The sequence below is a fragment of the Myotis myotis genome, unplaced genomic scaffold (genome assembly GCF_014108235.1).
Source record: "Myotis myotis isolate mMyoMyo1 unplaced genomic scaffold, mMyoMyo1.p scaffold_m19_p_6, whole genome shotgun sequence".
Taxonomy (NCBI): Eukaryota; Metazoa; Chordata; class Mammalia; order Chiroptera; family Vespertilionidae; genus Myotis; species Myotis myotis.
Window position 1 is genome coordinate 30,230,962 of NW_023416368.1, and position 27,834 is coordinate 30,258,795.

A 27,834-nucleotide genomic window follows, 5' to 3' on the forward strand; every position below is an offset into this window, starting at 1 on the left:
CAGGTCCACATAAACGTAACTTTTTTTTTCAATAAATACCTGCACTGTTTCAATCTGCAGTTGGGAGTCCACAGATAAGGAAGAAACACTGTATGCACAGATCTATGCCATTTTATATAGAGGAATTGAGCATCCTCGGATTTTGGTATCTGTGCCAGGGGTCCTGGAACCAATACACAGCAGATACCAAGAGACAACTAAGTTATGGGGGAGTCAAATGTTATACTCAGATTTGACTGCATAGGGGTCAGTGCCCCTAATCTTCGTGTTATTCAAGAGGCAACTGTACATTATTCTCCCAGAACACTGTCTGGTACAGATAAAACAAGGTATTGGAATTGGATCTGAATCCCAACTTGGTTATTTGGCAGCTGTGTGCCTTTCAGTTGCTTTATCTCTACCTGTTTTCCATAAGATGAGAATACCATCTGCCACCTCACTGGGTTGTTTTGAAAATTAAATGAGGTAATAAATGTGAAGCTCAACAAATACTTCCATGCCACTTTCACACTACCTATCTACTATCTTCAATTCTTAAATCTGTTCAGAACATGATCATTGTACATACACCAATTGTTTCACATTTTTTGAAATAAAGTCATACTAGCAATTTTCCTAAAGCATGAAGGAAAAACTAGCTTTTAATTTGTAATGTTGAAGCAGTAAAGAGGGAGCCTCCTTCACTCATTCTCCATAGCATAAAAAGTAGTAAAAACTAACTGGTCCTTTTATGGTAATAGCTACAAACAAAGTTTGACTTACAGTAGTTTACTTGCTGGACAGACACATCATAATTAAAATGCCAAGGACAAAAGACAAAGAGAAAATCTGAAAAGCAGCAAGAGAAAAGCAGTTAGTTACCTACAAGGGAGTGCCCATATGACTGCCAGCTGATTTCTCAACAGAAACTATGCAGGCCACAAGGGAGTGGCAAGAAATATTCAAAGTGATGAATAGCAAGAACCTACAACCAAGATTACTCTACCCAGCAAAGCTATCATTTAGAATTGAAGGTCAGATAAAGAGCTTCACAGACAAGAAAAAACTAAAGGAGTTCATCACCACCAAACCGGTATTATATGAAATGCTAAAGGGTATTCTTTAAGAAGAGGAAGAAGAAGAAAAAGGTAAAGATAAAAATTATGAACAACAAAGTGACAACAAATACATATCTATCAACAAGTGAATCTAAAAATCAAATGAATAAAAAATCTGACGAACAGAATAAACTGGTGAATAGAACAGAATCAGGGGCATAGAAAGGGAATGGACTGACAATTCTGAGGGGGGAAGGGAGTGTGAGGGGTTCAGGAAGAGACTAGACAAAAATTGTACACCTATGGACAAGGGCAGTGGGGGTGGGGTAAGGACAGGGGGTGGGGTAAGGACAGGGGGTGGGGTGGGAACCGGATGGAGGGGAACTATGGGGGGGGGGGGGAGAGGAACAGCTGTAATAATCTGAACAATAAAGATTTAAAAAAAAAAAAAAAGCTTGACTTACAGTAGTTCTACTTGCTGGGCATTAACTTTTCCATCTTTTTTTTTTTTTAAAAAGAAATTAAGCCAACCTAAGGTTCCTTCCTGTTTTTAGCAACTTGTCAAATGCCTCACCTATCCCATTTACAACTCCATATACAAAAAAGTTCACTTCATACTTCAAGAACAGCTCCCAACCACAATGCCATAGGGAGGGTCCTATGTAAATAGCTCTACAGCCTTCAAAAGTCCTCCAAGGAGACCCAATAGATAGAGCAAAATAATACTAAGGATACTTCTAATATGCTCATTTCTACCTTGAGGTCCAAAAAAAATAAGAATTTTGTCCGCCCAGCAGAGGAGCATGGCTTATCTTCTGTAAAAGTACATAATCCATCCATTCCAGGTATCTTTATTAATGGGGAAAAATTTTATTTGCACCTTAAATAGCAGATATGGGACAATTTATACTGCACAATGAGATTGGAGAACACAATATGTTTATGTTATAAAGATGGGATGAGGAAGACCACACCAATAAACACGATAATATTAACAGAGGTAGTATATCATGAGGTGACATAGCCTGAGGGTGATTATTTCCTGCTGTTTATGTTCGTGTGCTTTCCTTAAATTTTCTATTACACACACACACACACACACACACACACACACACACAAGAAAAGTTTTTAAATGATCAAAAAATGTAAAATATCTTTAATTCCTGTCTATGACACATAAAACTCAGGGTTTCCTAGAAAGGAATAACCTAAATCACTCAAAATGTCTATATACAAAATATTTTTTCTACAGTATAAAAAACTCATGGCAATTAGAGTCACTGCAAAAAGAAAAAGTAAAATTAGCGTACATTATGAAATATGAATGCTTTGTGAATCATCTGTCTTGAACGCTTATCTAAAACATAGATGGTAAAACAAGGGGAAGGAGGCATATGCAGGCCAATCACACGTCATTATATTTTGTTTAGTTGCTGTAGAAGTTCAACTGTTACAGAGACTTTAAATAGACATTTCTTAAATAAAACATTTTATGAGAGCATACTGTTTGTTATCAATTGCCAAATCCAACAAAGTTGTTTTTAGACATCCACCTGAATGTGCTTTTGAGAAGCAGCAAAAAACAGCCTTGTGTGGAAATGACAGAAGCTTCCAGAAGAGTTAAAAGACATTTACCATCAACATGTTCAAATTATTTATTCATTTCAGAAGCAATTTCATGGCTATTAAGTGGAATTCTAATTCCTCTTCTCCCACAGGTTTCCCAGATGCCCGTGCTCAAGTTTCTTTTGTCTCTTTACCTTAAAATGATTTTAAAAGTTTTTTTTTCTGCCCTGACTGGTTTGCTCAGTGGATAGAGTGTCGGCCTGCGGACTGAAGGGTCCCAGGTTCGATTCCGGTCAAGGGCATGTACCTTGGTTGCGAGCACATCCCCAGTAGAGGGTGTGCAGGAGGCAGCTGATCAATGTTTCTCTCTCATCAATGTTCCTACCTCTCTATCCCTTTCCCTTCCTCTCTGTAAAAAATATATTTTTTTTAAAAAAAAAGTTTTTTTCTCCTCAAATATCTCATACTACACTTGTTATCAATTACAGCCCTCAGTCTTGTATTTTTTACCGAAGTCGTTCTTTTTATCTTTATTGTTGAAAGTATTACAGATATCCCTTGTTTTTTCCACTGATCCCCTCCCACCCTTTACCTGCCCCTCCCAGGCCTTCACTACACTATCAGCTGTGTCCACAGGCTGTGCATATATACATACATGCACATAAGTTTCCCAGTTAATTTCTCCACAGCCTTCAGTCTCTAAAATAAAAGCTGTCCTGCTCAGCCAGTGTGGTTCAATGACTGAGTGTCGACCTATGAACCAGGAAGTCACGATTCTATTCCCAGTCAGGGCAAACGCCGGGGGTTACAGTCTCATTCCCCAGTGTGGGGCATGTATGAGGCAGCCAATCAAGGATTCTCTCTCATCGCTGATGCTTCTCTCTCTCCCTCTCCCTTCCTCTCTGAAATAAATAAAAATATTCAAAATAAATAAAAATAATATATAATAAAAACTGTCCTATTTACCACACTTCTTTTAAATATTTGAAAAGTGAATAAAACTCTGACCATAACATTAGAGAAGTCTTTGGTTTTTCTGGTTCAAAATAGACTCCTTAAGTCATATTACTCTGTAGACGATATTATTCAGTCATTAAAAATTACACTGTAGAGAGCCAGAGGGGGGGAGGGGAGGGGAGGGAATATATATATTTTTGCTATCAATTGCCAAAAGAATTTTGTCAGCCCAGCAGAGGAACATGGCTTATCTTCTGTAAAGTACATAATCCACCCATTCCAGGTATGTGTGTATATATATATATATGAATGTAATAGAAGTAATCCTGTTACTTGCAGATTTTTAATATTTCCTGTAACTGTGATATCATACTATGTTAGTACAATTGTGGCAATAATATTATACTTAAAATCCTTTTTTTTGAAATATTAATGTTTATTGCATGTAATATTATATTTAAGATCATTTTTCTTAAAAAGTATATATATTTAAAAATTACACTGTAGGAATATTAATATTAAAAGATGTTCAGGATCCACTGAGTGAAAAAAAAATGACAAAATGAAGCAAAATATATGTCTATCCACATGAATACATTCATAAAAAACAAACTGGAAGAGTTTAGACCAAAATGTTAAACATTGGTTTCACCTCTGGGTAACAAAAATTATAGCTACTTTTTATTTTCTTCTTTTTGCTCTTACTATTAAAAGCATGTATACTGCAGAAAATTACTTTTGTTTAAAGAAAAAATGTTTCAAATTCTACCTACCCAGGAAATAGCCAAGGAAAGAGGGGAAAAAAAGAGCAAGCCAGCAAGCAACATCACAGGTAAGTCTGTTATAACACCGCCCCCAACTCCCATATTTAATGGTTTGCCATCTTTTTACAAAACAGAAAATAAAAACCATTCAGCCCTGGAATTTGAATATCTAAAACTCCCCTATCATGGGATTCCTAATTCTTGAAAGTTACTTTTTTAGTGCCATATCTCCACTCATTAAACTACTTTACACCAAATTCTCTTAAATACATTTGATTAAATTTAGGATCTCATCAGAAAATGACACAATTATTTTTATCATTCCACCAACTTTTACTTTACAAGATAATAAACTGACAGGGCCAAGGCTTCACAAAATTATTTGCTACTCCAAAATAATCAAGAATTAACACCCATTTCCCAAGCTGTCCCACTCCCTTTCCCTCCCCTCTTCCCCAATTTTTAAAATTCATTTTCCATAGTCTGGTAATAAGACATTTTCCACACTTGTCAATTAAGATAAACTGGCAATATAATTGCAAAGGATACCAAATTTCATAGTCCTATGGGAAGGAGCCAAATGGTGATACTTATCTGGCATAACCCGCATGCCCTATGATATGATGATGAATCTGAATAAAACATTCAATCCTTCCCACCTTTGCCTTTCCGTTCATCAATGGGTGATATTTGGCAAAAATCACAGACACCTGATACCTCCATAATTATAGATAAAGTGACAATTCAAAGAATTCCTGAAAGAAGCTTTAAGTGAACTTGAGTCAATGTGTATCTTTTGAAAAATCAACCCAGGAAATAAACATTTAAAAGCCCATCAGAATCTGTTCAAAACATACCCAGAAAAACTCTTAAATTACATCCTTCCCCATCCCATGGCAGTAAGGAACAAAGCTTAGAAATTCCGACTTTTTTTTTTTTTTTAATATATTTTATTGATTTTTCACAGAGAGGAAGGGAGAGAGATAGAGAGTTAGAAACATCGATGAGAGAGAAACATCGATCAGCTGCCTCCTGCACATCTCCCACTGGGGATGTGCCCGCAACCCAGGTACATGCCCCTGACCAGAATCGAACCCAGGACCCTTCAGTCCGCAGGCCGACGCTCTATCCACTGAGTCAAACCGGTTTCGGCGGAAATTCCGACTTTTAACAGTCAACAGAATAGATTGATTTTATCAAAAACATTAAAATAGAGTACCACACATATTCATGTTCTTCTACTAATTCAAGCATGCCCTACTGTCATTCAGAAACACTCCAAAGAGAGGCACTTACATCCTGATTACACATTCAAATAAATGCATAACATGCATTTCAACTTGGGAATCACTTTCTTAAGAAATTAACTAGTAGACACCACGTTACTGCAACATCATGATTGAAGTCATGCCAAAGTCAAAACTGTAATACCTGAGATAACGTCCTCAGGTACATTGGATACCAGGCACTAATATTATTTGCTGTAGTATCATTATCCTGGTTAGTGTTATCTTTGTTTCACAAGATTAAAAAAAAAAAAAAAAGAGGAGCAATTTCAAAATCACAGCAAACATTATAATTTAATAAGTTCATTTTCCTTTCCTCACTTTCAAGCCAGCTACACCAGAATCTGAGTCTCTGCAGAGCAGCATATGCTCACACAAGGGTAGTGATCCAAAAACAGACAGCATCCTTGACACATCCCAAGTCAAAGAAAAAACAGCCTCCACTCTAGAGACTTACAGTTTAAGTCAGACAGACAACTTTAAGACATAAAACACCTGAATGGCAACCAGCTAATGATTTTTTGGAATTTATATTTAGCTTTTTCTGCTCAGGTTAAATGAAGAGCAAAAGAAAATGGATTAAATTGTGAGAGTAGAGAAATGGGGGTCAATAATGAACAAGTGTTAAATTAATCACAGTCTTCAGGAACATATGAAGGGTAGGAACTGGAGTGGGAGTACTTCCTAACAACAGACCCAGCCATTAGGGGATCACATGAAGAGGTATCCACAAAAGTAAGAGGAGAAAACAGGAAGAAAAATCTACCAAAATGGCAAGGGGAAAAGTCAGGATAACAAATGAGAAGCCAGACTCAAAAGCAAGAAGAGAATGAGAAAAACCAGCTTCTTTCTTGTTAGGTTTAATTTCTTGTGATTACACTAATCTGAAATCCTAATTAACTTAACTTTCAGCTTTTTCAAAATGTTAAATGTTTCTCTGATATTGCTCTTCCAGAGCATTATTAGCATTTTTTGAAACCCATACTCAACATTCTAGATAGGAATACTTGTCATTTTTCTCCTGTGAAATATTCAAGAGCCCATATATAAGATCAAGCTTATAGCGCTAACCTGATTAAAACCACACTAACAAGACCAGACAAATTAAAATGCAATCTCTCTCACACCCACACAAAGCTCCTCAAAGCTATATTTCAAGTCTTTTAGCAAACCCAGACTCTACTCTGTCTCCTGTCTACCTCTCAAACAATCACTGACAGCTGCTTTGTCCTGATCACATCTGCCTCTTAACATCTATCTTCCAGGCTGCCTATATTAGATGTGAATATATCAGTCTGAAGCTATCAACATCTGCACTGGACAGGCTACCAATTTTCACCTCCCTCAATCTGATTCTAGTCAGTTGCCAGGGAGAAAATTATGCCTCAAGAGCTTGACAGCTTGTGCTCAATATCCATCCTTTTGTCAAGGATAAAATTTATCATTTTCCTTAAAATTGCCTTGCCAAGATTCATAATAAATATATATATATATATATATATATATATATATCCACAAACATATACATACACACATACTTATATATGTGCGTGCATACACACACACCTCTCCATATGTATGCCTTTTTTCCCCCTATATAGAAATCATTGAAGCTGTACCAAGGAAGATGGCATCTTTGTCAAGTTCACTACACAATTACTGAAATATATAAAAGAATGTCTCTTAATTAGTATCAATTAAAAACCCTCATTGCCTATCCCTTCTTTATGGCAATGTTCTAAGAGACCATCAGTTTTAACTGACTGGGAAATTCTGTGCTTTCAAGATTTAAAAAGCTAAGAAATTATCTGTGCAATAAGACCATTAAAGAGTATGCCCATCAATCAACTATAGCTGTTAAAATAACACAGATGCTACCAAACTCAATAGTTTTAACTCTACTGTTTTAGTAGACCAATAAGTAATGCTTTCTTGCTCTAAAAATGACAAGACACTTTCTACAGGAAAAAAAAAAAAGGTTCTTGTAACGGTTGAGACTTAGTATTGAATAACATTGATTGTTCTCAGGGATTTGAAGTCCTACTTCTACTCAAAAAACAATGCACTTTCATTATAATCAAAGTTTACCTAGCCAAAACCGGTTTGGCTCAGTGGATAGAGCGTCGGCCTGCGAACTGAAAGGTCCCAGGTTCGATTCCGGTCAAGGGCATGTACCTGGGTTGCAGGCACATCCCCAGTGGGAGATGTGCAGAAGGCAGCTGATCGATGTTTCTCTCTCATCGATGTTTCTAACTCTCTATCTCTCTCCCTTCCTCTCTAAAAAATCAATAAAATATATTAAAAAAAAAAAAAGTTTACCTAAAATGAAATAATGATCTGAAAACCAAAACTTCAAAAGAATACTTTCAAAAAAATCCTAAGACAAATAGTGCCTAAACATAAATAGACATGAAAGGGGGGAAACTACAAGCCAAACATTAAAGTATTTGCTTTCTATTTATTGGATGAGGAATTTACTTTCACCTTCTAGCCATTTGGAGAGAAGGTATATGTAGGTGTCACTATTAAATGTTTTTTCAATATTGGAGAAGAGGCTGCAGTGAATTATCCAGATGTTTTCATGTTGTCTACCATGTAAATAACAGTACATACATGAGAGGTAACAGGTTGTAATTAGTGGTATGGCAGTCATGGAAGAAAAATCAAGCCAAATGGCCTGGAAGGCAGTAAAAGTCACTGGCTTTAGCTACAATCCTTGCTCTGTTCAACAGAATTCTACCACCTTTTCCAAGACTACCATAAATCTGGTCCCACCGTTAAAACCATTACAGACACATGCAATCATGTCTTGATTTTCAACTCCAAGTTAATCCTACCTCTGCAAAACCACCAGAAACTAGGAAAAAGAATGGGAAGATTCTTCCTCTGAGCCCCCAAGAAATAGTCAACCCTGACACGTTGATTTCATATATCTGGCCAACAGATATGTAAGAGAATAAATTTCTGTTGTTCTATGCCACTAAGTTTATAGTAACTTATGTGTTACTAAAGGCCCGCTGCATGAAATGTGTGCACTGGGGGGAGGTGGGGGGCGGGTCCCTCAGCCCGGCCTGCGCCCAAGGTCCAGGACCCCTTGCTCCTTACCGCCCACCTGCTCACTGCTCCTTACCACTTGGCTCACTGCTCCTTAGCGCTGTTGCAGAGGCAGGAGAGCCACCACCACTGCGCTCACCAGCTGTGAGCCCAGCTTCTAGCTGAGCGAACTCTCCCTGAGGGAGTACACTGACCACCAAGAGGCAGCTCCTGCGTTAAGCATCTGCCCCATCGTGGTCAGTGCGCATCATAACAACAGGTTGTTCTGGTCATTCGGCCATAATGGTCGCTTAGGCTTTTATTATGTAGACTAAAGGCCCAGTGCACGAAATTTGTGCACTGGTAGGGTCCCTAGCAGCTGGCAGCTGCCAGCCGGGGCCTCCTTCCCTTCCCCTAGCCGGCCCCGCCCCCTGGTCGAACTCCCGGATGACCTCCCGATGGAGGGGACAATTTGAATACTACTCTTTTATTAAATAGGATTGCAGCCCTGGGAAACTAATACATCCAATTAGCTAGTATTATGGAATTTAAATAGTCTCGTCATTTGCAGTATGAGAATACTTATCTTTAGCCTGAAAACTGAGAAAAATATTTAGTTCACAAATTCAGAACAACTAAAGATAGCATCGCCCATTTAATGCATTGTCTCTTTTGGGGTACTGACACAGGTATGAATTTGACATTAAGACTCTAATGGACAATGCATGCACATTGCTGTCAGCTATCAGAGATCCACTGAGGTGCTCACAAAGCCCAGTAACACAAATTTAACACAAAACTGTAGGGCGCCACTATAGGGTTAAGCCTTGTACTGACCTGTTGGCAAAGCCACAAACAAGTCCCAGCTTAGAGGGCACAGCCCTCTTAGCATAATTAGGCTTGACCTTATGACGCTCCCTAGATCTTATCTGGGTAGCTAATGGGCTGAGGGAGATGTAGCAAGTGCTGCCAAAACAAGTGAAACTCACAAGAACATTGTAACTCTGTTGACCACTACCTTGTTTACCTCTGGCTATATACTAAAGGCAAAGCTTGCCATCTGGATCTCTCTCTGTGGCCTTAGCCAGGCACAGGTGATCCACCTACACCCAGCTTATTGTCTTTGTCTTTTCTACATCCTTCTCCAACCCCCCCTCAGGCTCACCAAACCCTTAGCTGTGCTGGCCCGGCACAATTTCCAGAATTGCTGGACATTTTTATATTTTATCACCCCTATGTCTTCAGCATGAACTAAAAAGAGATACTGCATAGGATGACATGTAAACTTCTGCCCCATTTATTTTTTATCAAATTGACAACATTTCTAAGACTCAACTTTTACTTGGAACACCCATGAGAAGTGAATTCAAATTCTCCAAAAAAATTGTTCCTTTGTTACTATCTCTCCTGATTAAAATTTAAGCCTGCACAACTTAATATATCTCTAATAACTGAATATGATTAATTAAAGCAACTGGCAAACATAAAAATGAAAATATTGACCACAAAAAGTCACCTTCCAGGATTAATTTTCTAAAAAGGACTGCCCCTCTATATATAAAAAGCAATATTAACCTACCTTGTTTTCGAACATCTTCTACAGCAGCCACAAGCTCCTCCTTGAGAAACTGACTCTCCTTTGCAATTTTATCCCCTTTGTCCAAGAAATTCTCAGTTGCTTGTTCAACAGATGCAGCCAAAACATGGGCCTTCTTAGAACGACCTCTCTTCTTATTAGAGGGCCCCTTGCTATTAGTATTTACCAAAGTCGTAACCTAAAAGTTTCATTTTTAAAAATTAAACTACAGTCAGTTAAAATGAAAATAACAGACTAACAGCTTCTAAAATAGCAAAAATAAATTATTCATAACATCACATTTATGACATTCCATCAAGCACTAACAAATAACACACAACTCTCTCCATGTTTAAAACATACAGTAATGATACTCTAGTTTCTCAAATAATTTAACTCTTATGTATAAGAAATATATCTTAATTCCTCAAATATGAATATTAGATTTTCGTTCTCTTATAAATTAAAAACTGATTAGAAACAAGTTAGATATCTCTACTCTGTCATTAAGAAGTTGCAGGGGGTCAGGAGGAGTAGAATAGGGTAAGGGGGGATAAATGGTGATGAAAAGAAACTTAATTTAGGGTGGTGAACACACAATATAATATACAGATGATATATTATAGAATTGTATACTTGAAACTTGTATAATCATATTAATCAATGTCACCCCAACAAATTCAATTTTTTTTAAGAGTTCCAGAAAGAGGTCAACACTAAATTCAGTTTTAACTGAAGATCACATTTTTCCCATTTTCAACCTAAGTAAAATGTTTTAAGATAACTTACTTCTGAAATCTTTTTACTGTTTTTTCACACAAATTTCAGCAATTAATTAGTGAAGACCCTTAAGAAAGGAAGGAACAACTGCCCAAAGTAGCCTATCACAATGGTGTTTTGAGTCCAAGAACAGTAACCATCATCCTATCCTATATCCTATATAATACAGAGGTAATATGCAAATGGACCCTCACTCCATCACGCCATCACAAAATGGCTGCGCCCACAGTGGAGGCAGGGTTCCCGTAACATAAGATAGCTGTGCCCACAGTGGAGGCAAGGTTCCCATAATGAGCCGTAACAAGCAATCAGCAGGGACCTAAGGCTGCGTGGCGCTGGGGCAGGGGACCTGAGGCTGCAACCCCGCCTCGGGGCTGGACTGGGGGACCTGAAGGTGCGCTCCCCGCCCGGCGCCAGGTCGGGGGACCTGAGCCTATGCCCCCCGCCCAGCAGGGCTTGACAGGTGCCCTGAGGCTGCACCCCCCCAAATGACGGGGCTTGATTGGGGAGGGGCTGGCTGGGGCTGGATCTCGTCCAATGGTGGTGGGGGCCAGCCAGGTCTGAGTCTCGCGTGATTTCAAGGTGCACACGGGTGGGTAGGGACTTGACTCTGGGTCCCGTGGCATGCCCCAGACTCTTGACAGGAGGAAGATTTTCATATACATTTTACTAAATTTCTTTCATCTCTGACACTTCTATTATAGAGAAAGGGCAAGTAGCAATATTAAAATATTTCCTCTAGCCCTAGCCGGTTTGGCTCAGTGGATAGAGCATCAGCCTGTGGACTGAAGGGTCCCAGGTTCGATTCCGGTCAAGGGCACTTGCCAGGTTGCGGGCTCGATCCCCAGTAGGGGGCATGCAGGAGGCAGCCGAGCCATGATTCTCTTTCATCATGGAGGTTTCTATCTCTCTTTCCCCTTCTCCCTTCCTCTCTGAAATAAAAAAAAAATATTTTTAAAAAATATATTTCCTCTAATTAATTCCCTTTTAATGTGCACAAATTCATACACTGGGCCACTAGTAAATACATATAATACTAGATAATCTATAGGATGAAGATGACTGAAGATTTGTTATTAGAGTAACCTGTCACACAAAAGATTTACTAAGAGTTATAGTAGATGGGCTCCAAGAAAGTAAATATACCTGAGTCTGACCACACACTCCTACATATTTTAAAAATTATATATGTGCACATGTACATGTATATATACACATACTAGTTTATATTTATCAGTTGAAACAGAATTTTTTTAAAAAGATAGCACATGCCACTACATTTTGACTATCTACCTCTCTCTCTTACTCACACTAGTAAACTGTGCCAGAAAACTAAAAGTGCATATCTAGTTGCTAACAGTTAATGAAATGCCATCCCACTATGATATTTGTATTTGTAACAAGCACCATCAACCTAAACTCAAACGCTCAAATTAAACCTTTAAACTAAATAACTTTGTTCTATGTTTGTTACTGCTATGGAACCATGTTACAATAACTATGTATGAATTTGATTTCAAATGATTACCTGTGTAACAAGAGGCTCCAACAGTCTTTCAACTGCCAGAGTCCTGATCTCTAGACTTTTGGGGTCCCATTTGAAGTTTATGTTGCCTGTGTGAACTGCAGTCATTTCTAAAAGAGAAACAAAAAGTCAATGTCAGACAAACATCAAACGCAAACATGAAATATGTAACAAATCTCCTACATAAGGACTTTTATATCATATTTTATATCAAGGAAAGCTACGTTCACCACAAGATGGAAAAAATTTTTACTAGCCTATACATGAGGGCCCAATAACTCTTACAACCTCTTAAGATTTCGAGTTTACAAACATTAGGGGTACCATAAGAAGGTATTCCCAAACATAGAGAGCTTTTCCCTTTGGGCTTCTCTGGCACCAAAGCATTTCTTTCAGTATTTCCACGCCAACTTAGAAGCAGGATGAAACGCTAAAGTGAATGAACCCTAATACAAAAGATTCTCATTTTGAAAAACATTAATCAGTTGCCTCCTGCATGCTCCCCAAACAGGGATCAAACCCAAAACCTGGGCATGTGCCCAGACTGGGAATCGAGCCCACTACCTTCTGGTGTAGGGGACAATGTTCAACCAATTTAGCCACATTGGCCAGGGCTATAGTACATTATTATCTAAATGATACACCTCACTTCGTTTTTTGATGGATTCCTAGAGAACATCTTTTTTTAAAAAAATATATATTTCTTTATTGATTTCAGAGAGGAAGGAAGAGGGAGAGAGAGATAGAAACATCAATGATAAGAGAATCATTGATTGGCTGCCTCCTGCATGCCCTACTGGGAATCGAGCCCGCAACCCAGGCATGTGCCCTTGGCCAGAATTGAACCTGGGACTCTTCAGTCCACAGGCTGATGCTCTATCCACTGAGCCAAACTGGCTAGGGCCCTAGAGAACATCCTGTCTTACTCTATATTAAAACATAAGGTTTAAAAAGGTCTTCTGCCCTCTGCACCTGCAACTATTATCACTCATAGCCAGGAGAAATTCCAGGTCACACTTAGTCAAATATCACTGTATCTGTATTAAGATAAACTTCCATTAGACAGAGGCATTAAGACTTCAACAAAAATACCAAGCAGTTAGTGTTTGCTTCTAAAAGTAATGCCTTAAAAATTAAATTTTTAAAAAGATAGGAGAGGTATATAGTTGAGGTAATCACTAATATAAACTTTCCAGACAACACACTGTTGATAGAACTTTAAAACCATAAAAGGATGCATTCTTATGACCCAAAAATTCACTTCTAGAATTTTACTCTAAATGTAATATTAAGGTGCATGTTAAAAACCTACATAGCAAATGATGTTCACAACCACACATTATTAGAAACTACCTAAATTTCAAACAGATCACTGAATAAATCACAACCAACCAATTCAGGAACCATCATAATAACTGAATTCAGGCATGAATTATTGAAGAATGCTAAACTGATTGGGTGAAAGTTTACTGAAAAACTGAGTATTTACAATGTCTCATGGTAACTCCGAAGAGACTACTGATTTCAAAGGGGGTAAAATATAACTTTAGAGAAACCTGGCAGACCACCTTAATCAAGTGGTCAAAATTAACATCCCTAATAATGGTACAAATTGACATCATGTACCTCCTGATATGATGCACTCTGAGAAAGGATACATAACTTTCTGCGAAAGTTTCGTACTATCTACGAAAATAATATAACTTCAATTTCGTCATGAGGAAACATCAAACTCACAGTGAGGGACATGCTATAAAATAACTTCAAAATCCACCTAAGGCTGTGCTACAAGAAGGCCTATGGCGGCGAACGAGGCCTGTGCAGCCAAATATGTAACACGCAGCCCTTTCCAGAGAAAAGGCCCCAGATCCCTGGATTAGCGGTAAGCATTTTCTTGAAGGATAGATCCTTTTCAAGCCTACAGTTCCTGTCATTGTTTCTAGAACTAGAATCCACAAAGCAGGATTAAAATGGTGGCAGAGTAGGAGTATGCTCCCAGGAACAGCTGGAATTACAACTGAAATATGGAAAGGCTGCCCTAACTGGTTTGGCTCAGTGGATAGAGCGTGGGCCTGCGGACTGAAAGGTCCCAGGTTCGATTCCGGCCAAAGACATGTACCTTGGTTGTGGGCACATCCCTGGTGGGGGGTGTGCAGGAGGCAGCTGATCGATGTTCCTCTCTCATCGATGTTTCTAACTCTCTGTCCCTCTCTCTTCCTCTCTGTTAAAAAATCAGTAAAATATGTTTTTAAAAAAAGAAATATGGAAAGGCTTCCTGAATAATCAATGGAAAACTCACAGGAAAGAACCCTGATACCCAAGGACTGAAGGTGGAGACCACATGGAGACTGGTAGGAGGGGTGGAGGCACAAAAGGGCTGGCCGAGCACCCAGACAGCAGCTGAAGTCTCGGAAAGATATCTCAGCTGTGCCACTGAGAACTCTGGGATCTAATCCTGAAGCTGAGCCCCCCAGCAGAGAGCACCAAACTGAGGAGGGTACCCACATATCATCTGGCTGTGAAAAGCAGTGGGGTGCTGTCTGCCAGGGAGTGGCAACTGAAAGTTTGAGCACCCTTTTAAAGGGCCAACCCACAAAAATTCCCTGTGGAGGCACCCACCTTGTGCTCTGGCAGAGGAAGGGTGAAGTGGACTAGAGCTGTGAGAGCAGAACCCAGGACTGGGGACTCGGGGGATAGAGCTCAGAAGGCAGACACCCCAAGTTTCCTGTGCTGTCATTCTTTCATACAGCCCGGAGGACATCTTTCCCACATAGACACCTGCCTTGCCTGGGGGGAAGATAGTTGATGCACCCTATTGGAAAACACCTTGCCCTGAGGCCACTTAAGAGATTAAAGTAACAATTAGCCTCCAGGCAGGAGCAACTGCCCCACCCTGTTGAAAAAACTCTCACCACACCTGAGGACAATTGCCTGGGGGGCAATTCAACTTGGAATCCTATTAGTCTCTAAGCCAACGGTTCTCAACTTGTGGGTTGCGACCCCTTTGGGGGTTGAACGACCCTTTCACAGGGGTCACCTAAATACATCCTGCATATCAGATATTTACATTACGATTCATAACAGTAGCAACATTACAGTTATGAAGTAGCAATGAAAATAATTTTATGGTTGGGGGTCACCACAACATGAGAAACTGTATTAAAGGGTCGCAGCATTAGGAAGGTTGAGAACCACTGCTCTAGACAGAGGTAGTCTCTAGAGGCTTTGAGTCTTTGTCTGATCCAATTAGTCAGAAACTGCCTTTAACACTGTCCTGCACTAGAGATGAGAGGTGTAGAGGATTTACCTAAAACTTAGTCACAAACCCAGACAGACAACAAAATGAGGAAACAAAGAACCCCCAAATGAAAGAACTAATGAATTCTCCAGAAGAGATAAATGAAGCAGAGATTAAAAAAAATTTATCTGAAACAGAGTTCAGAGTACTGATGGTGAAGATGCTCAACAGCATGAAAAAATATATAGTAATATGAAAAAAGAACAATGTGAGATAAAGAATGACATAACACATTGGAAGAAATGCACAGCAGGTTAGGGCAGTGGTTGGCAAACTTATTAGTCAACAGAGCCAAATAACAACAGTACAACAATTGAAATTTCTTTTGAGAGCCAAATTTTTTAAACTTAAACTATACAGTAGGTACATTGTTATTAACTTAATTAGGGTACTCCTAAGGTTTAGGAAGAGCTACACTCAAGGGGCCAAAGAGCCGCATGTGGCTCAAGAGCCGCAGTTTGCTGACCACAAATTAGGGGAAGCTGAGGATCAAATCAGTGAATTAGAAGATAGAGTTGAAAATATTACTCAATTAGAGAACCGAAAACAAAAAACTACTAAAAAAACAGGAGGACAGCTTGAGAGAGCTGTGGGACAATGTGAAACATAACAATATTAGAATAGTAGGTGTGCCAGAAGAGGCAGAAAGGAAGAAAGGGATAGAGAAGGTATTTGAAGAAATGGTAGAAAACTTCCCTAACCTGGTAAAGAAAAAAGTCACACAAGTTCAGGAGGCACAGAGAACCCCAAACAAGAACAACCCAAACAGATCCACACCCAGTCACATCATAATTAAAATTAAAGACAAAGAGAGAATCTTAAAGGCAGCAAGAGAAAAGAAAACTGTTACCTACAAAGGAGTTCCCATAAGGCTGACACCTGATTTCTCATCAGAAACTCTACAGGCCAGAAGGGAATGGCATAAAGTACTCAAGGTAATGGAAAGCAAGGATCTGGGACAAGATTATTATTCAAAATAGACTGTCAAATAAAGAGCTTCCCAGACAAAAAAAAAAAAAAGGCTAAAGGAGTTCATCACCACCAAGCCAGCATTACAAAAAATGCTAAAGGGACTGCTGTAAGGGATTGCTCAGAAGAAGAAACAGAGAAACCTAGCCATACAGAATTAAAATGGCTAAAAATAAGTACCTCTCAATAATAACCCTAAATAAATGGGTTAAATGCTCCAATCAAAAGGTGTAGGGTACCTGAATGAATACAAAAACATGACCCAATTATATGCTGTCTACAAGAGACCCACCTCAAAACAAGACACACACAGGATGAAAGTGAAGGGATGAAAAATATTTTCCATGCAAATGGAAAAGAAAAAAAAGCTAAAGTAGCAATACTCATATCCAACAAAAGAGACTTGAAAAGCATCATGCTAAGCGAAATAAGAAAGTCGGAGAAAAATAAATATCATATGATCTCACTCATTTGTGGAATATAATGAACAACATAAATTGATGAACAAAAATAGAGCCACAGGAGGGAAAAATACTCTAGAATATAATAGAAGTAATCCTGTTTTTTTTGCAGATTTTTAATATTTCCTACAACTTTTGTGATATCATACTATGTTAGTGCAGTTTTGGTAACGTTATCATATTTAAAATCCTTTTATTCTTGAAATATTAATGTTTATTGCATTTAATATTATATGTAAGATCATTTTTCTTGACTAATTGGTGTTTATTGCATGTAACATCATATTTAAAATCGTTTTTCTTGAAATATTAAGGTTTGTTACATGTAATATTATTATATTTAAAATCGTTTTTCTTGAAATAAAAACTTAAAAAAAACCACTAAGCAAACAAAAAAACATGTAGTCTTCAAAGATGTCAAGGTAAGAAAAACAAAGATAAATTGAAAAATTCTTCCAGATTAAAGGAGGCTAAAAAGACATGATAACTAAATGCTATAATTCTGGACTCAAATTGTACTAGAAGAAAAAAATATTGAGACAATTGATAAAATTTGAAAATGGATTATGAATTAGATAATAGCATTATATCAATGTTAAATTTTCAGTTTTTCATCATTATATTGTAGTTATGTCCTTGTATCATATAATGGGCATGATGTCTACAATGTTCATATATTGCAGAAAAAAATAATTAAATCCTATATAATAAAAGGCTAATATGCAAATCAACCTAACAGGGGAACCACCGGTCACTATGACATGCACTGACCACCAGGGGAGCGCCGCTCAGCCAGAAACCAGGACATCCCCTGAGGGCTCCCGATTGCAAGAGGGCACAGGCCGGGCTGAGTGACCACCCCCGTCCCCCGTCGAGTGCACAAATTTCATGCACTGAGCCTCTAATATAAATACATATACAGAGAGAAATGGAAAATAGGACAGAGAGTTAGATGAAGAGAGAAGGGAGTGAGAGAGGAAGGACGGGAGGGGAAGGAAAAGGAGGGAAATGGGAAAAATGGGACAGGAAGGGAGAAGGGATGGAGAGAATGAAAGGGGCAGGAGGAGAGAAGGGAGGAGGAATAGAGAGGAAGGGGAAAGCGAAGAAGGTAAAAGGAGAAGGAGAACAGAGGAAGAGAAGAGAGAGATATCTCCAAATGTGGCTAGTGTGGCTGAGGAATTGATTTTTAAATTTTATTTAATTTTAATTAATGTTAAAATCTGTTTTTAAATGATGACCAGAAAAAAAGATTATAAAATGATGACTAGGACAAGATAGAAAAGCACATGTCTGTGACTAGCCCACTCTTAACAACTTTAATATAAAAATATCTGTATAACCCTAGTTGGTTTGGCTCAGTGGAGAGAGCATTGGCCTGCAGACTGAAGGGCCCCAGGTTTGATTCTGGTCATGGGCACATGCCTGGGTTATGGGCTCGATCCCCAGTAGGGGGTGTGCAGGAGGCAGCCAATCGATGATTCTCTCTCATCACTGATGTTTCTCTCTCTCTCTCTCTCTCTCTCTCTCACTCTCTCTCTCTCTCTGAAATCAATAAAAATATATTTTTTAAAAAAATTGTATATCATCTGCCATAAATGCATGCCTGAGTGACAATGAATAGCTGGACCCCATTAGATATTGCTGAAAATATCAGCACAGGTATCATTTAATATTTCACCAAGACTTATCTAAGCATCAAAAAATTCTAGAATAATTGGAGACGGAGTGCCAAAAGGAATTTGGATTTTGGATTTGCTTAATCTGGTAATACAGAATGCCAGTTTCCAGGGAATTTGTTTCATTACAAGTGGGCAAATATGCTCTCTACACTGATATGTCAGGCCTATACTTTGGTTTTTAAAGGTTATTTTTTCACTAATCTGATGAGCCCAAATCAGTAAACTTTAGAAGATGGAGTGCTCTAGATTGCTAAAGGGCTAATAACAGTTCAAGCAAATGTCATCAAATGTCACAGATAAGACATTTTAGAAAGAATGATTTATCCCATGGATTCTGCACTCCTGTATCCTAGCATTCCCCAGTCACTGCATCAACTAACACAAATATAACAGAAAACTCTTCAAGGGTTGTAGGAGGGAGCCAAGAAATAAATGAAGCCAGCTGAAGTGGTCATGTGGTCACATTTGTTTTAATTCTTAAGCAAGTACAGCAAACAATTCGTGTTCCCAAAGAAATAAACTCTTCCTATTTTTTTTTCTTCTTGAAATAAAAAAGCCTTCTTCAAAAGCAGGAGCCCAGGGAAGGACAGTTAGCTAAACCCCAGCTTGGGGCAAAGCCCTAGGTCTGAGGACTCTGTAACTTCTGAAAACCAGCAAATCAAGCAGCATACACACGCATTCCTATTGCTTTAGAACCGAAGCTCAGGCCCTTTTCCTACATAAGCAAAACTGAGAACCAAACCCCCGCCAGTGTGGTGCAGTTGGTTGAGAGACATCCCATGCACCAAGAGGTTGCTGGTTCTGTTTAGCACACATGCCCAGGTTTCAGGCTCGATCTCCAGTAGGGGGCATGCAGGAGGCAGCTGATCTATGTTTTTCTCTCATGATGTTCCTCTCTCTCCCTCCCCCTCCTCTCTAAAAATCAATAAGCTTATTTTTTTAAAAAAAATTAAAAAACTGAGAACCAAGATGAGCATTCTGGTCTGAGAAATAGGGTCTCAGGCTTAGGGAAGCTGTGGAGCAGAAGGAACGCTGTTTGGAGATACCTGGAAGGAGGAAAGGAGGAGGAAGCTGCCCAAGGTGAGCATGCAAAGAATGGGCCAGTCCCATCAGGGGAAAAGGCTTCTGATACTTAAAGAACAAGGCTCCCTTAAGATTTGTACAGCCCTGGCTGGTTTTTCTCAGTGGTCAGAGCGTCAGCCTGTAAACCGAGGGTCGTGGGTTTGATTCCCAGTCAAGGGCAAGTACCTTGGTAGCAAGTTGCAGAGCCCTGGTACGGGTGCTTGCGGAAGGCAACCAATCAATCCATGTGTCTCTCTCACATCAATGTTTCTCTCTCTTTCTCCCCCCTCCCCCCCCCCCCCCGCCTCTCTTCCACTCTCCCCAGAAATCAATGGAAAAAAATATACTCAAGTGAAGATTAAAAAAAATATTTGGACAGCCTGGCCGGCATGGCTCAGTGGTTAAGCATCAACCTTATGCACCAAGAAGTCGCTGATTTGATTCCCGGTCAGGGCACATGCCCAGATTGCGGGCTCAATCTCCTGTGTGGGGCATGCAGGAGGCAACCAATCAATGATTCTCTCTCATCACTGATATTCCCATCTCTCTCTCCCTCTCCCTTCCTCTCTGAAACCAATAAAAATATATTAAAGAAAAAAAAGATTTGTACAGATGTTGATAATTTAAAATGTTCTCATTTTTAAAAAAGCCTGCTTTGTTTTCTCTTTTCCAAATTTTGACACTTTAGGGTAAAAAATAATTTCACTCTCTTCTTAACTCTAACCAAGGCAAAGTGTAAGCACAATAATGAACTGCCAATGACATCTGAGTCTGAGGAGACTGTTAGGAGGGGCCAGGACTGATTAATCAGGAAAACTTGCCCAGCTGCCCATCAGCTCCAAACAATCTTTATGATGTAGGTCTAGGGTTAGCAAGTCGTCCAATTTTTCAAGCGATCCAGAGATTCAGGTTTTTATGTGAAATCTTCCAACTTTAACATTAGCAACTAGTTCAAAAAAATTTTACCATTGTGTGGGACAAGCAAACGTGTCTGAAAACTAGGTTTGCCCTGTTTGTCAATACTTTGCAGACACTGAACAAGACTCTCCCCTAAAATCCCTTCCATTTCTACATTCCAGAATTCCACATTCCCTTAAGTAATTAATATCTCTGAGAAGTCTCTAGCCTCCCCATAAAAATTCAACAGAGGCAGACTCCCACTAAAGGTGTTAGGCAAAGGACTCAATCATTCACTAACATCGAGAAACTTGAAATATACTGACACTTGAAAACTGGAAACCCATTCAGTGTGTTTTCAAGTCTTTCAATTACCATCATGGAAGTAGACTGCCTTGTACGACATCTTTAATCAAAGGCCCTGCCAAGAATGATACTGAACATTATTAAACTACAGAGCCAAGTTATGCTTTTGGTGACCCCAACCCTAAAAGGATCCCAAAAAGTAGTGGAGTATTTAAAATCTAATGAGAATATGTTCTCTGGAAAGAACATGGCTTCTGGTACCAGCTTTGCCATTAACTTATTATCTGATCTTGGGCAATCACTTCACCTCTCTGGGTACTCAGTTTTCTCATCTATAAAATGAAAGGGGTTGAATTCCAAGCTCTAAGCCCTTCCAGCCCTGAAATTCTAGTATTCCTTTCATTTATATTATCTCTCCATAGCCTCTATATTGTTTTATTGAGTGTAATTTTCCCCAGGTTTCGCCTGTGGTCTTCCTAGCTAGATTTTAAATTTAAGGAGGATAACTATGCTTATGTTTCTTTATATCCCTTAAGTTGCTGGCAAATAAAGGTGTTTTATGCAGAACACAGTATTGGTTTAACTGAATTTATGCAACCTGATTTTAAAATATTTACAAGCCTACCAAGACAAAGCTCCTGCCTTAATCTTAGTCATATCTTCTGCTTTTCTACAATTAATGATATTGTTTAGAGTAGCTAAACAAATAAGTTTCAAACTCTTGGCAGTTTCTAAGTTTTCCAATTAACTTACAGAGCACTCCTTCACAAGATCTATTACAAAACCTACTAAAGCTAGCCAACCTTAATGAATTACAACAACCTTAGGTTTTTACAGGAGAAATCATGCTTAGTGGAATTAAAAAGTTAAACTGTATTCAGTCTTAATTACCTTATAAAGAGCAATCCCGGCTACAAAGCAAAAGTTAACTATAAATTCAGAAAGGGGCAGAGATGAAGGAGTTTGACCAGCAATCTTTATGACAGAGAAATGAAGAAGCAAGCAGAAAATAAAAGCATAGCTCCATCAGAACTAAGGAAGCTGATTGTTGGCAAACTACCTCGTTAGTGCAAAGAGCTACACACCTACTTAAAAGACTTTAAATGTTCATTTACATTTAAAATGTACAATCTCAGACAACTCTTGTAGCAATATTTTTGCCAATATATCTCCTCAGGCAAGGGAAACAAAAGGAAAAAAGAAACAAATGGGACTACATCAAACTAAAAAGCTTCTGCCCAGCAAAAGAATCACTGACAAAATGAAAAGGGAATCCACTGAATGGGACAACATATTTATCAATGATACATCTGAAAAGGGGTTAATTTCCAACATGTATAAAGAATTTGTACAACTCAACACCAGGAGACAGACAATCCAATTTAAAAACAGGCAAAGGACCTGAATAGACAAATGGCAACAGACATATGAAAAAATGCTTACATCACTAATCACCAGAGAGATGCCAATTAAAACCACAAGATATTACCTCACATCTGCCAGGATGGCTACCATCAATAAACCAACAAACAACAGGTGCTAGCGAGGATGTGGAGAATGTGCACTGTGGGTGGGAATGAAGACTGGTACAGTCGCTGTGGAAAAGAGTATGGAGTTTTCTCAAAAAATTAAATATGGAACTGCTTAACCCATCGGTTCCATTTCTGGGAATATATCTAAAGAAATCCGAAACTCTAATTCAAGAGAATATATGTACCACTAAGTTCATTGCAGCGTTATTTTTTTTAAATATATTTTATTGATTTTCTACAAAGAGGAAGGAAGAGGGAAAGAGAGTTAGAAACATCGATGAGAGAGAAACATTGATCAGCTGCCTCCTGCACACTCCCCACTGGGGATGTGCCCTCAACCAAGGTACATGCCCTTTACTGGAATTGAACCTGGGACCCTTGAGTCCACAGGCTGATGCTCTATCCACTAAGCCAAACCGGTTAGGGCATTGCAGCGTTATTTACAATAGCCAAGATCTGGAAACAGCTCAAGTGCCCATCAGAAAATGAGTGGATAAAAAAAGATATGGTACATTTAGAAAATGGAATACTATGCGGCCATAAAAAAAGAAGGAAATCCTACCCTTTGCAACAACATGGATGGACCTGGAGATTATTGTGCTAAGTGAGATATGCCAGTCAGAAAATATGCTATATGATCTCACTTACATGTGAACTCTAACAAAATAAACTGACACAAAATACAGAGGCATAGATACATGGAATAGACTGACAGCTGTCAGAGGGGAGGGGGGCTTTCAGGGGCTGGATGAAAGAAGGTGAAGGGATTAACCAAAAAACATACATACATAACACAGACCACAGTATGGAAACAGCCAGAGAGAAAGATGGGGGTGGTGGGGGAGGAGGTGGACAAAGGGAAGAAAATGGAGATGGAAAGAGACTGCTTGGGACAATGGACACCCGATACAGTGTATAGATGATGTTTTATTGAGTTGTATACTTAAAATCTGTTTGATTTTGCAAACCAATGTCACCCCAATAAATTCAGTTAAAACAATAAAGACAAATTTTTAAAAAAAAAATAACACATAATCAGAGTAGTAAAATGTTTCCCATTTACTGCAGAGTGACGGAATTCATCATTTATATGTGGTCAACCCATCATATACAAACACGTTTTATACTAGGCACTTATATGGCACATAGACGCTGTCACACTCCTTCCAGTTATACAAATCTATGAGAAAAACAACACTTGGCTAGATCTTTATTATTTTTAAAGATTATGATTATAATTATTTTTAAACAATTATATTTAATCATAATAAAACATTTAATCACTCTCATTTTATTCTTTATTTTCTTGAGGCAATGGGACACAAAATTTATCAAAAACACTAAGCAAAAGGCAAAATGTAAACCTTTAAAAACTGTCAACCATTTAGCCACTCAATCATCAAATATTTGAGTGCCTTCTCCCTAGAGGCACTATTCCAGATAGCACAGAACAAGGCTACAAACTCTGCCTCCATGAAAAATACAAGGTAGTAATGGCATAAATAAGACAGGTATCAGTGCTAGGAAAAACATTTTTAAGAGGGCAATGGTAATGAAATTATGTAGGGTTCCTTCAAGGGCCTTTCTTTCTTGATAGCATTTGAAAGTCAAGGAAGAGGCAATCAAGTGAGTATCTAGGGCAGCCGAGGGCAAACTACGGCCTGCGGGCCAGACCCAGCCATTTGAAATGAATAAAACTAAAAAAAAAAAAAAAAAGGCCATACCCTTTTATGTAATGATGTTTACTTTGAATTTATATTAGTTCACACAAACACTCCATCCATGCTTTTGTTCCGGCCCTCCGGTCCAGTTTAAGAACCCATTGTGGCCCTCGAGTCAAAGTTTGCCCACCCCTGATCAAGGGGGAAGAGCACTGCAGACAGAAGTAACAGACAAGGCAGCATCTCCTAGGACTTAGGGAAAAAAAAACAATGTGGCTAGAGCATAGAACAAGAATAGGTGAGAGATCAAGTGGGGGGAGGGGCCCTCCAGAGTTACTGAAGTGACTATTTGCATTAAGAACTGGATATCTATGTTATTTACTTAGCTTTCACCCCATATGATTTAGAACATTAACAATGGAAGTGTTTAACAGAAAGCTACAGTAAACTCTAACAGACAACTGATTATGGATACACAGGAGGTCTCTGCTTCCATAAGAAACTGGACGCTTCTGTTCTGAAAAGAAAAAGATGAAACCAGCATCTGGACTGGAGGCACAAAAGAAAAAGAGAGACAAAAGGAAAGAGAGGTTGTGTTTAGAACAATGGGACTACAAGGCAGAGAAACTTTAACACAGCTGAGGAGAACCCCACAGGAAGAAGAGGACTATAGTTTTCTTGGAGAGCCAGGAGAAAAGATGCCTGCACTTGACTAGAGTCTAGGAAGTTAACCAGACTGAGAAAACAAGAAAGAATTGTATTGTAGAATATATACCTTTGATAACCTATTTTGTCATTCATGAATTGGTAAATAACTGACCAATTATCATGTCCCCGGATCCTGCTAGGTGCTAGACACAAAGACTAATTAGAAACCCCTACCAGATCATCACAGCAATTAATGATTAAGTACAAAAGGAACCAGGTGCCTTTACAATGGAGAAATCTGGCAGATGCCACTTAAGCAGTGTTTAAACTTAGCATCACCATCAGGGGTACAACCTGCCAACAACTGCAATACTCTGAGAAAGAGTCATCTTCACATAGGTAGTATCCTGCCAAACGTGGAAACAATTACACAAATTCAAATGCAGGACATCTATAAAACTAGCCTAAACTCTCCAAAAGTGTTACTGTATTGGGCGAGGGGGGTTTAAAGGCTGAAAGTCAAAACTAAAGAAACATGACATCTAAATGCAGTATGTGATCTTTTACTAATTCCTGGATTTAAAAAAAAAAAAAACAACAACAACTATAAAGGGCATCACTGGGACAACTGGTGGAATTTATATGAATATGGACTGTGCATGAGAGCAATACTTCTGGGAATCTTGTTAAAAGGCATATTCTGATTCAGTAGGTCTAGGGTAGGAAGAGTCTGCATTTCTCACAAGTGTCCCAGGAAAGCTGACATTGGTTCTTAGGCCACTCTTTAAAAGGAACTAAATAATGTTATTCCTAGGCATTACACACTGAAGAACTTAAGGGTGAAGTACCCTGGTATCTACAGTTTACTTTCAAATGCCTCTGAAAAAAATGTTTATATAGAGGAATTGTGCAAATTTGAAAATGTTAATAATTGGTTAATCTACGTGAATTGATAAATTAAGTGTTCGTTGTATTATTCTTTCAACTTTTCTGTACATTTAAAGATTCTTTCTTTAAGTTGGGGAAAAATGCTCACAGTCTAGACAGGAAAATAGTTACAATACAACAGAAAGTATTAAGTTATAAATTGCTCCATCAGTGCACAAGAGGAGTGCCCAGGAAAGAATTCCCAACTGGCCAGCAAGTCCTCACTCAGGATCCAATGTACAGATGGAGTTAGGGGGCAGCTGTTTCAGGTTCTGCAAAGGGGCAACAACACTAGAGAACTTTGACACCTTCCAAGAACCACAAATGTGAGTGAAAAAAAGATGATGAAGAGTGAGATGGCAGAGGATAAGGCTGAAAGATAAGCAAAGTAGTTAAGAGATTTGGATTTCACCTTTCTTAATTTAAAAATACTTTGGGACATTCTATTCTTACTTATTATTCTTACTGTTTATACTAGTTACTTAAGAAATCCTGAACATCACCACCACCACCACTCAAAAATGGAACCCCCCCCCCAAAAAAATGGAACCCCACCTTACAGTTACCATAGTGAAGGTTAAAAGCAACTAGCAAGTGCGTTCCTAACCATTGTGGCATTTCCCCAATCTAAATGAGTTCACACACATAACTGCAGAGATGAGTTCCTCAAAACTCCAAAGGCCCCAAACTAAGCATCTTCTTTCCAATCTATTCCCCTTGTGGCCTTCCCCATCTTCACTGACTAAAGCTCCACCAAATCAGGGTCCCTTAGAAAGAGATTCTAGAATCCCCTCTCCTCCTCTTCCCTCCCCCTCCTCTGTACCTCAATAAATATCTCACCCTACTAACCCTTCCCGTTCTCAAGGATGTGGCGTAGGTCCTGGTTTAGACTACCTAGGAGTCTTCTAACAACCCTAGTAATCTGCTTCCACAGACAAGATGAAGCCAAAACTCCTTCGAACAAACATGACCCACGCTAGCATATCAGCCTCATAACCTGCCTCCACTCCATGAAACTCTTCTCCAGTTTGTGCGTGCCTCCAGAGCTCTGTACAAGCAAGCCCTTTCCTCTGCTCAGAGAACCCTTCCAGGCTTTTCCATCTTCCTTCAAGACTTACACAAATGTCCTCTGCTTCTGTTCACTCTTTTCTGGGTTCCCCCACAATACTTTACAAGCATCTCATTTCTATTACAACACTTGCCACAGAGCACTATATTAGTGTGTCTATCTCCCAAGAAACTGAAAGCTCTTTGAGCACAGGGACCATGGCTTTTTTAGGCACGGTAACTTTCATCTAATAACATTTTATACCTTATTAATTGAATTGGCTCAACTGTTTTAGGTTTCATCTAGCATGAAGAAAGAAATAAGAAATGTCTCTTATTATAGATTAGTAAAAATGGGTATAGATTGCTAATTTTTGACTATCAAGTGATATTACTAAGGCTAATCCCATTCGTTTGTAAACCCCTTGAGGCTATTAGCAATGGGTGACTCCCACATTAAAATCTCCCCCAACACCTGCTTTGAAATGCAGACTTACAATCTAACCTATCTAATAAAAGAGAAACATGGTAATTAGCTTAGGTCCACTACCCTTCCCACTGGCTAATCAGGGCTATATGCAAATTAACTGCCAGCCAAGATGGCGGCCGGCAGCCAGGCAGCTTGAAGCGAACATGAGGCTTGCTTGCTTCAGTGACGGAGGACTCCCAACGTTCCCCGCCTGCTGCTGCCGGCCTCTGAGCTTGCAGTTTGAAACATTCTTACAAATATAGAAGCTAAACAAAACCCTAGAAACCTGCTTTCAGCCGGCTGGGATCTCAGAGCTGGAGTTGATACAGTGTTTCGATTATAGAATCCAAACA

At 39.0% G+C, this 27,834-nt stretch overlaps 1 protein-coding gene across 2 annotated transcripts in view; it reads right to left on the reverse strand.

Moving 5' to 3' along the window:
• CTNNA1 (catenin alpha 1) overlaps positions 1–27,834 on the reverse strand; it is a 182,521-nt gene that overhangs the window by 133,008 nt on the left and 21,679 nt on the right. For both annotated transcript variants that reach the window (XM_036313850.1, XM_036313851.1), the window contains exons 2-3: positions 12,529–12,635; positions 10,224–10,419 (exon numbers count right to left, since the gene is read on the reverse strand). In XM_036313850.1, coding sequence (XP_036169743.1) covers positions 10,224–10,419; positions 12,529–12,633 — 301 coding nt within the window. In that variant the 5' untranslated portion in view covers positions 12,634–12,635. The remainder of the gene's footprint in view (positions 1–10,223; positions 10,420–12,528; positions 12,636–27,834) is intronic.